This window comes from Dermochelys coriacea, chromosome 2 (genome assembly GCF_009764565.3).
Source record: "Dermochelys coriacea isolate rDerCor1 chromosome 2, rDerCor1.pri.v4, whole genome shotgun sequence".
NCBI classification, from domain to species: domain Eukaryota; kingdom Metazoa; phylum Chordata; order Testudines; family Dermochelyidae; genus Dermochelys; species Dermochelys coriacea.
The window spans coordinates 200,436,280-200,450,235 of NC_050069.1; the positions used below are offsets into that span (position 1 = coordinate 200,436,280).

Below are 13,956 nucleotides of genomic sequence, written 5' to 3' on the forward strand. Positions count from 1 at the left end.
CAGCTATCAAATCCCCCCTCATTCTTCTCTTCTGCAGACTAAACAATCCCAGCTCCCTCAGCCTCTCCTCATAAGTCATGTGCTCTAGACCCCTAATCATTTTCGTTGCCCTTCGTTGTACTCTTTCCAATTTATCCACATCCTTCCTGTAGTGTGGGGCCCAAAACTGGACACAGTACTCCAGATGAGGCCTCACCAGTGTCGAATAGAGGGGAACGATCACGTCCCTCGATCTGCTCGCTATGCCCCTACTTATACATCCCAAAATGCCATTGGCCTTCTTGGCAACAAGGGCACACTGCTGACTCATATCCAGCTTCTCGTCCACTGTCACCCCTAGGTCCTTTTCCGCAGAACTGCTGCCGAGCCATTCGGTCCCTAGTCTGTAGCGGTGCATTGGATTCTTCCATCCTAAGTGCAGGACCCTGCACTTATCCTTATTGAACCTCATTAGATTTCTTTTGGCCCAATCCTCCAATTTGTCTAGGTCCTTCTGTATCCTATCCCTCCCCTCCAGCGTATCTACCACTCCTCCCAGTTTAGTATCATCCGCAAATTTGCTGAGAGTGCAATCCACACCATCCTCCAGATCATTTATGAAGATATTGAACAAAACGGGCCCCAGGACCGACCCCTGGGGCACTCCACTTGACACCGGCTGCCAACTAGACATGGAGCCATTGATCACTACCCGTTGAGCCCGACAATCTAGCCAGCTTTCTACCCACCTTATAGTGCATTCATCCAGCCCATACTTCCTTAACTTGCTGACAAGAATGCTGTGGGAGACCGTGTCAAAAGCTTTGCTAAAGTCAAGAAACAATACATCCACTGCTTTCCCTTCATCCACAGAACCAGTAATCTCATCATAAAAGGCGATTAGATTAGTCAGGCATGACCTTCCCTTGGTGAATCCATGCTGACTGTTCCTGATCACTTTCCTCTCCTCTAAGTGCTTCAGGATTGATTCTTTGAGGACCTGCTCCATGATTTTTCCAGGGACTGAGGTGAGGCTGACCGGCCTGTAGTTCCCAGGATCCTCCTTCTTCCCTTTTTTAAAGATGGGCACTACATTAGCCTTTTTCCAGTCATCCGGGACTTCCCCCGTTCGCCACGAGTTTTCAAAGATAATGGCCAAGGGCTCTGCAATCACAGCCGCCAATTCCTTCAGCACTCTCGGATGCAATTCGTCCGGCCCCATGGACTTGTGCACGTCCAGCTTTTCTAAATAGTCCCTAACCACCTCTATCTCTACAGAGGGCTGGCCATCTCTTCCCCATTTTGTGTTGCCCAGCACAGCAGTCTGGGAGCTGACCTTGTTAGTGAAAACAGAAGCAAAAAAAGCATTGAGTACATTAGCTTTTTCCACATCCTCTGTCACTAGCTTGCCTCCCTCATTCAGTAAGGGGCCCACACTTTCCTTGGCTTTCTTCTTGTTGCCAACATACCTGAAGAAACCCTTCTTGTTACTCTTGACATCTCTTGCTAGCTGCAGCTCCAGGTGCGATTTGGCCCTCCTGATATCTTTCCTACATGCCCGAGCAATATTTTTATACTCTTCCCTGGTCATATGTCCAACCTTCCACTTCTTGTAAGCTTCTTTTTTATGTTTAAGATCCGCTAGGATTTCACCATTAAGCCAAGCTGGTCGCCTGCCATATTTTCTATTCTTTCGACTCATCGGGATGGTTTGTCCCTGTAACCTCAACAGGGATTCCTTGAAATACAGCCAGCACTCCTGGACTCCCTTCCCTTTCATGTTAGTCCCCCAGGGGATCCTGGCCATCTGTTCCCTGAGGGAGTCAAAGTCTGCTTTCCTGAAGTCCAGGGTCCGTATCCTGCTGCTTACCTTTCTTCCCTGCGTCAGGATCCTGAACTCAACCAACTCATGGTCACTGCCTCCCAGATTCCCATCCACTTTTGCTTCCCCCACTAATTCTACCCGGTTTGTGAGCAGCAGGTCAAGAAAAGCGCTCCCCCTAGTTGGCTCCCCTAGCACTTGCACCAGGAAATTGTCCCCTACGCTTTCCAAAAACTTCCTGGATTGTCTATGCACCGCTGTATTGCTCTCCCAGCAGATATCAGGAAAATTAAAGTCACCCATGAGAATCAGGGCATGCGATCTAGTAGCTTCCGTGAGTTGCCGGAAGAAAGCCTCATCCACCTCATCCCCCTGGTCCGGTGGTCTATAGCAGACTCCCACCATGACATCACTCTTGTTGCACACACTTCTAAACTTAATCCAGAGACACTCAGGTTTTTCCACAGTTTCGTACCGGAGCTCTGAGCAGTCATACTGCTCCCTTACATACAGTGCTACTCCCCCACCTTTTCTGCCCTGCCTGTCCTTCCTGAACAGTTTATAACCATCCATGACTGTACTCCAGTCATGTGAGTTATCCCACCAAGTCTCTGTTATTCCAATCACGTCATAATTCCTTGACATCACCAGGACCTCCAGTTCTCCCTGCTTGTTTCCAAGGCTTTGTGCATTTGTATATAAGCACTTGAGATAACCTGTTGATCGCCCCTCATTCCCAGTATGAGGCAGGAGCCCTCCCCTCTCAGACATTCCTGCCTGTGCTTCCTCCCGGTATCCCGCTTTCCCACTTACCTCAGGGCTTTGGTCTCCTTCCCCCGGTGAACCTAGTTTAAAGCCCTCCTCACTAGGTTAGCCAGCCTGCTGGCAAAGATGTTCTTCCCTCTCTTCGTAAGATGGAGCCCGTCTCTGCCCAGCACTCCTCCTTCATGGAACACCATCCCATGGTCAAAGAATCACCGTTGCACCCTGGCTGATAGCTCAATCTCTAAGGTTAGTCAAGGAGATATGTTATGTCAGGTAATGCCCTTTGCCTCCCCTGGCACCTACAAAAAAGGGTGCAGTAAGTAGCAATAGCTGGTGCACTGTAAATAGCTCTCCCTGGCTCTGTCAGCCAAGAAAGGATGAAACAATGGCCAAGTATGAAGATTTAAAAATACCAAGAGAGGCGCCTGTAGCACTCCAGTGTCTGAGGGGAGCTGTCTGCATCGATTTAATGTTTGTGGTGGGAAATTGCAGTGACATTCCAAGGCAGTCTTTTTAATTAAAAAACCTGGTCCATCAGATAACAAGCTGCAATGCCCATCTGACATCTCCTACCCCTTCTGGCCACACAAGGCCCACATGCTCCACAATTTAGGCGAGTGGAAAGCATGAAGAAAATGAGTCAGGAGTTGTGGGGCATGACCTTTGTATGTTACTCGTTTTGGCTAGGTCAGGCTTCCCTAGCAGCTGAGCCACCTTTTAAACTTTGCTCCTACAGACACCAATATCTGACAATAGAATGAGAAACAATTCACAGTGAATACAAAAGGTCGGGAGAGCTGCCTTCTCATGTGGCCGCAGATGTGAAATAAAGGAATGGGAATGGCAAACATTAGTACTTATTTGAAAGGGATACAGTCTGGCTAAAATGATTCACTTTTTAATAAATGCAGGTGTCTTTACTTCAGTTACAAATAATCCTGCCTGGGCCAGACTCCGGCTGTGAATCAGTTTGCGAGGAAAAGCCCTTCCCTTCCCCTGTAGGCCCCAGCACAAAGTTCAGACACAATCACAGTCCCCACTGTCATGGGGCCAGAGCTGACAGTGCAGCTAACCTCTGCAAAAGAGACAGAGCAGGGAAGGGCTATGGCTCTTTTCCCCCATGCCCTGCCTGCTGCAAGAGGGGATACACACTGCATTTTTATTGTTTCCCTATTGCATTTCCCTTAGCTTGGACAATGAAAATACACTGGGCAGCTGCTAGACCATTCTAGTTTCAAAAGCTCATGGTTTAGTGGCATGGTATCACAGTTGTCAATGGTCCCAGTTTGGCTAAGGCTGTACTGAGTTTTGCCAATGCAGTTTTAGGTCATTTCAGTCTCAAAATCAAATTGTGAGCAGCTGAGTTCATATCTGTGGCCAGCAGGGGGCCCAGTGAGATGAGCTCATTCTTCACAGTCAACTGGAGCTGCAGCCCCAGTCTCCCGTGGGCATGTGTTGCTGCTAGAAGATGAGAGTCCTGATGCCAGTGCCAACATCAACTGTAGCCTGGACAGCCCGGACTTCATGCAGGCTAGGAGGAAGCCAGTATTGGCCCTGGCTGGCAGGATCCTACCTGGTCTGTCAGGCTGGCTAATTGCATACGGAGGTAGGATCCAAGTCCTGCCCAGAAATAAGGAGATAGGTGAGAAAATAGGGGAGCAATTATGGATGGAAAAGAAGAACTGGAGAAGGTTAAAACAGGGTACCAATGGACAGGCAAAGAAGAGTAGAGACAGGGAAGGTATAGAGGGGAAGAATAGAGCTGGGAGGGAGTAGGGGAAGGGAATGTTTGAGATAGACAAGGAATTATTTTTCATTGTCAGGGTCTGGGCTCCAGCCGCCAGGAGGTTACATGCTTTCTGATGAATTACACGTTATTTTCTATGCCCATCTCTCTTGCCCTTTTAAGGGTGAAAAAGGCTAAAAGAAACAAGTCCCTAAAACTTGCCAGAATGACCTCTCAACTTCCACCAGACCCAGCCATGGCGTGCTACAGTGTGCAGGCTACTACAAGCAATGAGGGTGTTTGTTTTCTTTAAGAAAAATAAAATTGTGGTATTTTTTAAACAAATTAAGTCAAGGAACCATTTCTATTGGTCTTCAGTTTGGTAAAACCTTATTTTTTACAAAGCCTACACTTTGGACACAATTTAACCTAGCAGTGTCCCTTGAACCATGGCCTGTGCTATGTTTCCTTCGGCATTATGGGAAAAGGTGCACCATAAAGAAGTTACAAGTGGGGTCTGGGAGATGTGGGAGAGTAAAGGAATTTTTGTATGTTTATTAGATCAGTGGAAAAAATTAGTTATTTGCTCATGTTATATCCCACTATTGACTTTTTTTCCTATGTATCTCACTATCCTGTCCTTTTTTTCTCTGTCTCTGTTTCTTTCCTCCTTCCTTGTCTCTCCATACATTTCTCATTTTTCTCTTTATTCCCCCTCTGTTTCCCCCCATTTCTTTCTCTCTCTCCTTTTTCTCTGCATTTGTCTCCCATTTGCCACCTTTTTATAATGGCTTCCTTTCTCCTTTTTTTTCCTTTCTCCTTCTCTCCTCTCTTACCGGATCTCAGCAGCCAAACAGCAGCACTTCCTTTGGGAAGTTAAACTGCCAATTTCCCCATTCAGCCCATCTATGTGCAACCGTTGAGCTTGATGCAGAAGGGAGCTGACTTGCCCTGACTGGAACATGTCATTTTCCTTATGTATCTAACATTTCACACCTGACACTGGCAACACATCAAAAATAACTGTGCAATCCTAGTCAATTTCTCTTTTCCGCTGGCTCCATGTTTAAAACTCTTCTCCCACAGAACACTGCTTTTGCCTCTGTCAGCCAATTGTCCATCATCCATGCTGTACTTTTTTCTACCAGATTAAATGTAATCATTATGCGAGTGAGTGCACAACTGCCAAAACCACACACATTTTTACTTCACTTGAGATTCAAAGCGAAAAAATCATATCTTAACATGAACCCAAAATGAAACAGATTTTCTTCATTCTAGAATCCAATTAGGATTTAGCTTCAGCTTCCCATGATTATATACATCACGTTTACTGTTGACTTACAGTGACATCTTCAAAACAGTCTTGGAGATTTTACTCTTCTTTCATTATCATTTATCTATGTAGCTAGATAGTTTTATAGAAATGCTAAAAAGGGCACCTATTCCTATTATGCAGGCACCTTAGAAATAACATATAAATACAACCTAAGTGCAATAATTCAGGAACTACCCCCCCAGCAAATCCTGCTCAAATAGGTCCCCATCTTTGGCATTACAATTCCCTCTCGCTCCCTACACTCCCTCCTACCATTTTCAAACCCTGTGAAAAAGATGAGCCGTGCAACATGCCTTGAAGATAATGATCCAAATTCTGCTGTCAGTCATACCAGCATAACATTGGAGTAGCAACTGAGTTACATTTCTATAGCTGAAAGCACAATCTGGCTCATTGTCTCTTATTAAATGCTGATACTTGATGGTTTCCAAAATATTACAGGGGAAGATTTCAAAAGTGATTAAAGGAAGAAAGAGCACAAATTCCAATCACTTAGGCATTTTTTAAAATCTTCTCTAGAGACAATATTTGTTTTACTACTTTTACTACTAAAAACCAGCCCACAATTATAGTTCTTCCCATGTGTGATCACTTCCCCCCCTATTCCTAGGTCAGAAAAGTAAGAGGTGCAGTATTGTTGCATGGTTTCAGAGTAGCAACCGGGTTAGTCTGTATTCACAAAAAAGAAAAGGGGTACTTGTGGCACCTTAGAGACTAACAAATTTATTAGAGCATAAGCTTTCGTGAGCTACAGCTCACTAACCAAAGAAACAATTGATAGTATTAATCTGTCGATTAAACCTTGCAAAATGCTTTTCAAATGGAAAGTGATATTATGAAAATGTATTGGGTTAGCTTTTCAAACCTGCTCAGCCTCCAGCAGCCCCCACTGAGAACAGCACTTCTGAAAATCTGATCCCTTCATTTTAGTGCCTTAACGGGAGCTGAGGCCTTCTGAAATTCTGACCCATTAGTACTTCATTATAACAATATGGTGACTTAATTTCCAACAGAAATTGGGTGGAATGAACCCACTCAGAGGGATGGCAAAACATATACTACACAGGGTTGTTATCTTTTGGGGTGTGTCATTCATACTTGGGAGTATTTATGCTATCAGCTGTTTGGTGTGTAACAGCGTTAATAGTGTATTTAGCAGCCCTTGACGTTTATTGAGAGTAACATGGATTTTATTGTATTTCAAAACTAAGTTTGCTTGAAAACCCTAGTTAGTGCAGACTGTTTCATTATCATGTGTAATCTCTGCAGCTGCCATGTGAAGACCAGATAATCCTTTTGAAAGGCTGCTGTATGGAGATCATGTCCCTCCGAGCAGCAGTGCGCTATGACCCTGAGAGTGAGACTTTAACACTAAATGGGGAGATGGCAGTGACAAGGGGCCAGCTGAAAAACGGGGGTCTCGGCGTAGTGTCTGATGCCATCTTCGACCTGGGCATGTCGCTGTCTTCATTTAACCTGGATGACACAGAGGTCGCCCTGCTGCAGGCTGTGCTGCTCATGTCCTCAGGTGAGAACGAGAACGTATTGGGCACCACCGGAGCTTTTATAACCATCCCTGTGTGATGTTCTGGTTCATTATATCTGCAGCAAATCTCTCTCTAAAAGAAAACAGGGTATTTTAAATATAGGAGCACTGGCTTACAAATAGAGCACTCAACATCAGCCATCCTGAGGGTAAGTTCTCTAAGGGCTGGGCTTCACTACGAGGATATCAATGCTGCTGTGATTGATGCAGCAGGGATCGATTTAGCAGATCTACTGAAGACCCGCTAAATTGATGGCAGAGCGCTCTCCAGTCCACTCCAGCGTGCCAGCTCTCAGAGAAGAGTAAGCGAAGTCGACCGGAGATCATCTTCTGTTGATGCAGCGCAGTGAAGACACCGGAGTAAGTCGACCTAAGCTATGTCGACTCCAGCTACGTTATGGAATAGCATAATTTAGGTCGACTTACCCCGTACTGAAGACAAGCCCTAGGTGCTCTTTTGCTCTAGCCCAGGGTGCTGTAACATACAGGACTGATAATGTGGTTCTTGGACAATGACAGACCTGACAACTTGAGGGGGAGGAGGGGTTGAGACTGCTTTAATCCCTGAGTAGTGAACAATACATAGGACAGGGGTTTACATTGACCTTCCTGATCATTTGCATTCATTTGACATTTCCACTGAAAACGTCTGGGTCTCTTTTTATTTTCCAAAGCCTTGGCTTGTAAAACAGTTATTTCAGAAGGCATTTCCATACGAACTTCTTTCCTGAAAGTGACCTTTAAATATTTTCTCATAAAGAAAGCATTTTCACAGCCAGGCTGGCGCATTGCTTCAGTGCTGATTTGGAGGGAGGAGCACTGTCTGCTGAATTGCCAGCACCACTGAGTGCAATTCATGGGTGTTCCTGGAGGCCTGCTCACCTTGTGCCTTCCCATGGGATCCTCCATCCCATTTTTTTGAATGTAAACTCACTGCCTGTAAACCCAAGATCTCAGCCAATCTTGGTTGAAAAGCTGCAGAAGACTTTGGGTGAGATAAAGTTTGTTAGATAGGAGGTTAATCTGATAGTTAAGTTTAGTCTCTAGAAAGCGTGTTAGGATTTTGTTTTTTATGTAACCATGTGTTTCCAATATTCTTATTCACCATCTCCTGAATCTCTAGACTTTGATAATAAACTTATTCTTGTTTTCACTATAAATATATCTTAATGCTGTGGTATTAAGTAAAATACTGGTCCTGAGCTGAATCTTATAAGCTGGTATACATATTGTTCTTTTGGGGACAGCAGACACAATATTTCTATAAGTAGTCAGGGGCTGGATATCACAGGGACTTCAAAGGGACTAGGAGACTGGGGTGCACCTATTGTTAACCTGTAAGGCACAGTAAGGGCTGGCTTGGCACAGAGGAGAGTGCTTGGGGGGCTACAAGGCTGGTGATGTTAGAAAACTAACATCCAGCTAAGCACAAGCAAGACTCCCCGACACTGGATGCAGGGGGAACAAGGTGACTCTCAGTCCTAGATACCCCAAGAATTGTCACAGTGGTGTAGTCAGCAGGATGAGGGGCTGTCTTCTTTGCCTGCTACATAAATCCCCAAAGTTCATTGTTGGTAGTCAGAGTACAGGCTAACCAGCTGTGGCTTGTTTTGTGTCTCTGCTGCTTCGCTGTTGGTTTCACCTCTCTTCGTTGACTTCATATGTGAATGGTCATCCATTGTGTTGGTTTATAATACTTGATTTACATCCTGACAGAGAGACCAGTGAATAAACATCTCTTTGTCTAACAGAAAACCAATTTTTTCATCTCTGCTGGTGGCTAATACCTTGCTGCAGACTCTATAAGCGTATCTTCAGTATCTGTACAGAACTCCTTACCTAGTATCTGTACATACATTTCACAACATCATTAAAGACCATGTGACCAGAGTTTCATTTAAGATCTGAAGTGACATTCTTTGGCGAACTCAAATGTACATAGCAGAATCAGGACATTCCTGTATCCTTCTTGCCATTTGGCATTGTGGGCTTCTTGGGTCACAGTTGTAGGGCTGCCATTGAAAGGGAAAACAAAGACAGGAGAGAGTTGTAATTTAGAGGTGTGGGGGGGCGTGATTTTTGATGAAGAAAGTTTTGATTCATAATTATTTGTAATACAGTAACACTTGGAGGCCCTAGCTGAGATCAGGTCTCCATTATGCAATGAACATACCAATAATAAGAGACTGTACCTGCCTGAATAGCTTACGTTCTAAGTGGATGAGACAGACAAAGGTTGGAGGAAGGAACCGTTGGAGGGTTGGAGGAAGGAACCATTACTATCTTTGAGGTACAGAAATATTAAGTGAGCAAGGTCACATGAGAAGTCTATGACAGAGCCAGGATTTGAACACAGCTGTCCTGAGTCTCAGTCCAGTGCCTTTATTACACGGCCATCCTTCCTCTCTTCATTTTGATTAGGAATTTATTATTGTAAATGAATACATTTGTCCTGTTTCTTTTTACCTACAGATCGTCCAGGTCTCCTCAGTGTTGAGAGGATAGAAAAATGTCAAGAAGGTTTCCTCCTGGCCTTTGAACACTACATTAATTACAGAAAACACCACGTTGCACACTTTTGGCCAAAACTGCTGATGAAAGTGACAGATCTACGAATGATTGGAGCCTGCCACGCCAGCCGCTTCCTTCACATGAAGGTGGAATGCCCCACGGAACTCTTTCCCCCTTTGTTCTTGGAAGTGTTTGAAGATTAGAAAGACTGGAGTGGTTCTCAGAATTCCTATAGCACTACTGGCTGTCATTTCATTCCATTGCCTAGCTCTTCTTCTGTTCTTTTTGGTTTGGTTTGTTTGTTTCTTTTTTTTTTTTTTTTTTTGGATAGACATGGATGAAAATGTCCCTTTTATGCGGGTACTTGTGACTATTGCATTTTGTCCTTCAGTCCCTTGATATGAATGCTTTGACAGCTTAACAGTGAAAACACAAACAAACCAATCTCGATCACCAGCACTTAAGTGGTCACCAGCTCACATCCATAACTGCTTGGGGAAATGGGGAGTTAAAATGGAAGTGGCAGAAAATAAACAGGCCTTCAGGGCAAAGCACTTTGCCCTGCCTTTTTCCCAGTATTACCTCATTTTGCAAGCCAAAAGTGAGATACAGTGTCTAGTTTTCCATGGTCATTCTAAGTGTAACCATTACCATTGTGACCTAAGAATACCATCATCACTGTGATTGCATCACATCTTTGGGATTATTACATGGATCATAAATATCTGTGTCCTCTACAATCAAATCTTTTTTCAAATACACAGTGGGAAGGAGGGGTTGATATATTTTTTTCATTTGTACAAAATGAAGGCAAAATCCTTCAGCCTTTGCTCAATTAAAACTCTAGATGACTTCAGTGGCAGGTCTACTGGAATAAAGACTGTGGGCTTGATCCTGTGAGGTGTTGAGCTCTTCCAACAGGAGCTGGGAGCCCTCAATTCAGGTTGGCTTCAGGAGAGGAAGTGAAGGGGGATGTCACATCAACATCCAAGTGGCACTGGAAGGGGTGGGCACTTGGCAGGTCTCGGTATGCACTCAGCACTCTGCAGGGATGGGTCTTTTATCCTGACTGGAGGATTTGCCCAGGGTTATGCAAAGATACAAATGATCACAGGGAGGAAAAAATGATTATGATGAACTCCAAATAGGATAGAAACCTACCCTATTACTAGTTATGCGCCAGACTGTACAGCTTTATCCCAGTAACATGTAGAGTATGTCTTGAGAGTAATTTCTGATAGATTAATACAAAGGAAACTTCAGCATCTGTCTTAAGCATATTGCCATCTTTTTGTACCTTTTTTTGGAGCATTTTTATTTTGATTGGCTAGATTCTCTCTCAATTCCCTGAAATCATTTATTTTTATTTACTGCATTAGTAGGAGCTGAACTGCTAGAGGATGTCTTGCTGCTGAAATCTGCCAGCCAGCACTCCTGGCACTCATTTGGGCCTTTTTCAAGGGCATTATGAGTAGAGAGTCCTCTGTTTCCTCCATCCTCATCACAGGGTGATTGTCTCTGAAGTTTTATAAACTCCAGGCCAGGTAAGTCTCCTGGTTTATCTATAAGTAGGATACATCAGAAGGATCATCCTCTTCCTGGCAACAGAAAAGATTTAGTACTGCCTCTCTCTATTGCATTGTGCATTCACATATCAATACATAAAGACAGAAAGAAGTATCTTTTCCTGCCCAACTAGACGGGCATTCTTATAGCTGGACATTCAAAGCTAAAGGCCCTAATCTAACCCTAGGTGTTTGACTCATGAAATTGTGGTACTAGGAAAACTTTCATTGTGGGCAAAACACCAGGGGAATTTTGAAATGATTTTCACTCCTGCTGGAATGTGAAGAAAGCATTTGGAATACTAAGGGTCACATTTTCAGCCAGGCTGAATCCCTGCCTCCATGTTTATTGGTGCAATTTGCATCTAGACCTGCAATGAGTTGTGAGCATTAATCTTAGTAGGAACATATTGGACTTCTAAGATTTGTGCCCACAATTCCTTGTGGGTGTAAAACACCCAGCTGCATTTTTTGCAGGCACAAGGGAAGCCAGGCCACTGGAAATTTGTTCTTAAATGTTTGTTTTTTATCTGAGGTTAAAAAAAAAACCTGTTGTTGGCTCCCATTCCTCCACCTCATCCCAAGGCAAATGTTTGAATGATACCATTTTCCAGATTGTTTTGCAGGAAAACCCAGAGTATGTCATGGGGTCAGGGACATCATCCAGAATACTGGGGGGTTATACTTAGAAACAAAACCGATACAAAATAATGAGAATTATGGGTTTCGTCCTGCAACTCTTCCTCAGATGTGCAGTCTCAAGAAAGTCACTTCGTAGTGTGAGAACTGCTTACACGAGTTAGGGCTTGCATGAGCAGATCCTGACTGCATACATTAAAAGAAAAATAATTGCACAAATTTTAAAATCAAATTAGTTAAAATGACAGATATCTGTAGAAATTAAATAAAATAGTTGATCCATTTCTTGCTTCTGTTTTCCAGATCTGGTAAGCAAAAATAAATGAAACGTACAAACCTTTTAGAGCTGTATTCTGCCCTTAATCTTCATGGGAAATTCCCACTGATGCCAGTGAGAACCCACACATGCTCCTAAGGCTATTTATGACTAAATTAGTGTACAAAAATTTGATCATGCTGCAGGTGAAAGAGACAGAAAAACATTCTTCTTCCTGGAAGGTATCAGTATTGGCAACTCACAATTTTATTGCCAGTCTTGAGATAACTGCTGTTTTTCTTATAGCCCTGCTCTGGAAATCATGTTGTTACATGATTTTAAAAAAAAGTTTCTGGTGCTTTTGGTTGTAGAAAAAAGCTTGAAAATGTGAAACCCAAATGTTCAAAATTTAGAAGGCAAATAAGAACTCGACAATTTAGAACTCTATTTTTAAGCCAATCTTGTGATTTTAGGGGCCTGGCTCATGATTTTTGAAGCCTTGTGATTGGCAACACTGAGATATTCAAAGTAATAGCATAGAAAAGGTAAGAGTTGTACAAAAAACAAAAACAAAAAAGATTAGTTATCTGACTCAGGAAAGCTTCATCAGTCTGATCCAGCACTGAGAATAAACACTTCAGAGGCTGGCTGCTGTTAAAATAGCTACTGCTACTGTCCCCATTAAATGAAACAAGCAAAGCATGGAGGTTTAAAAGTGTTAGATTTAGTAGATTACATGAATGAGTGCCTGGAATTAGGCACCTAATTTGTATTTAAATGTCTGAATAAGTGGCTGAATTTCCAAGATGTTGACTTAATTGGGAGCTGTAACTACTCAGTATCCCGAAAAATCAGTTCAACTCTATTTAAGTGACTAAACATGGATTTCGGTGCCTAACATTAGGAAAACAAGCCAGAAAACGTTGGTCAGTGTTTTTAGCAAAGAGTACATATAGCAGTATTTTTTTAACCTTTTTTTATATTAAAGGTACGGGATCTGGCAGCAATTCATTGCGGTGAATTACCAGTATTTATCAATCCAAAACCAATACCCATTTCTTAGTTTAACAGATGTGATCTAGTGACATCTAAGGCCCTTCTTCCATACCAGTTTTACATTGTCTGACTTCATTTACTTCAGTGATATTATTCCTGATATACATCAGTGCAGAATTAGAACCTATATTAGGCTCTGATCTTGCAAACGCTTGCTACTGGACTCAGCCCCCTGTCCTGCAATGACTTATGCACATGCTTAAATTTGCATACATGCGTAGTCCCAAGTCTTTGCAGGCTCAAGAACATAGTGCTTGCTACTGTGAGTAACAGACTTTAGTGTGACTGACTATTCCCAGTAGTGAGCACGACACCCTGTAGTATTTGTAGAATAAGGCCTTCTGACTGAGTGCAACAGAACTGAACTTTTCAGTGCAGTCCATACTCTTGTGTTTGATGGTGCCACATAACTGTGATCATTTTTGCTCTCTGGTCTAGAGGTATAGCAAGTGGGGTCTTTTATTCATGATTCTTTCTGTCAACCCAGCTCTTTCATTGTCATCCTCACTGTTTTTTGTCCTATTCCTTCCATCTGGCATCCCAACTTAGTTCCGATATTTAAAATAACGTATATACAGTGTGATAATGATTTTTGTTTACACTCTGCCAAAATGTAGACTTTAGAATTAGACCTCTAATGTCCAAAATCATCTTTGAAGTAAATGCTTGCTCCTTCAGGGGTTGGTTTCAGAAAAAAAAATGACCAGCGGGAGAAATCAGAAATCGGCCTAGGTAGGGCTGTTGATCACAAG

The 13,956-nt window shown here is 43.1% G+C and overlaps 1 protein-coding gene across 8 annotated transcripts in view; it reads left to right on the top strand.

Moving 5' to 3' along the window:
* The window catches only part of THRB (thyroid hormone receptor beta), a 283,663-nt gene extending 270,674 nt beyond the window's left edge, over nt 1-12,989 (top strand). For all 8 annotated transcript variants that reach the window (XM_043509019.1, XM_043509020.1, XM_043509021.1 and 5 more), the window contains 2 exons: nt 6,901-7,159; nt 9,650-12,989. In XM_043509019.1, the coding sequence (XP_043364954.1) occupies nt 6,901-7,159; nt 9,650-9,891 (501 nt within the window). In that variant the 3' untranslated portion in view covers nt 9,892-12,989. The remainder of the gene's footprint in view (nt 1-6,900; nt 7,160-9,649) is intronic.
* Nucleotides 12,990-13,956: the final 967 nt, after the last annotated feature.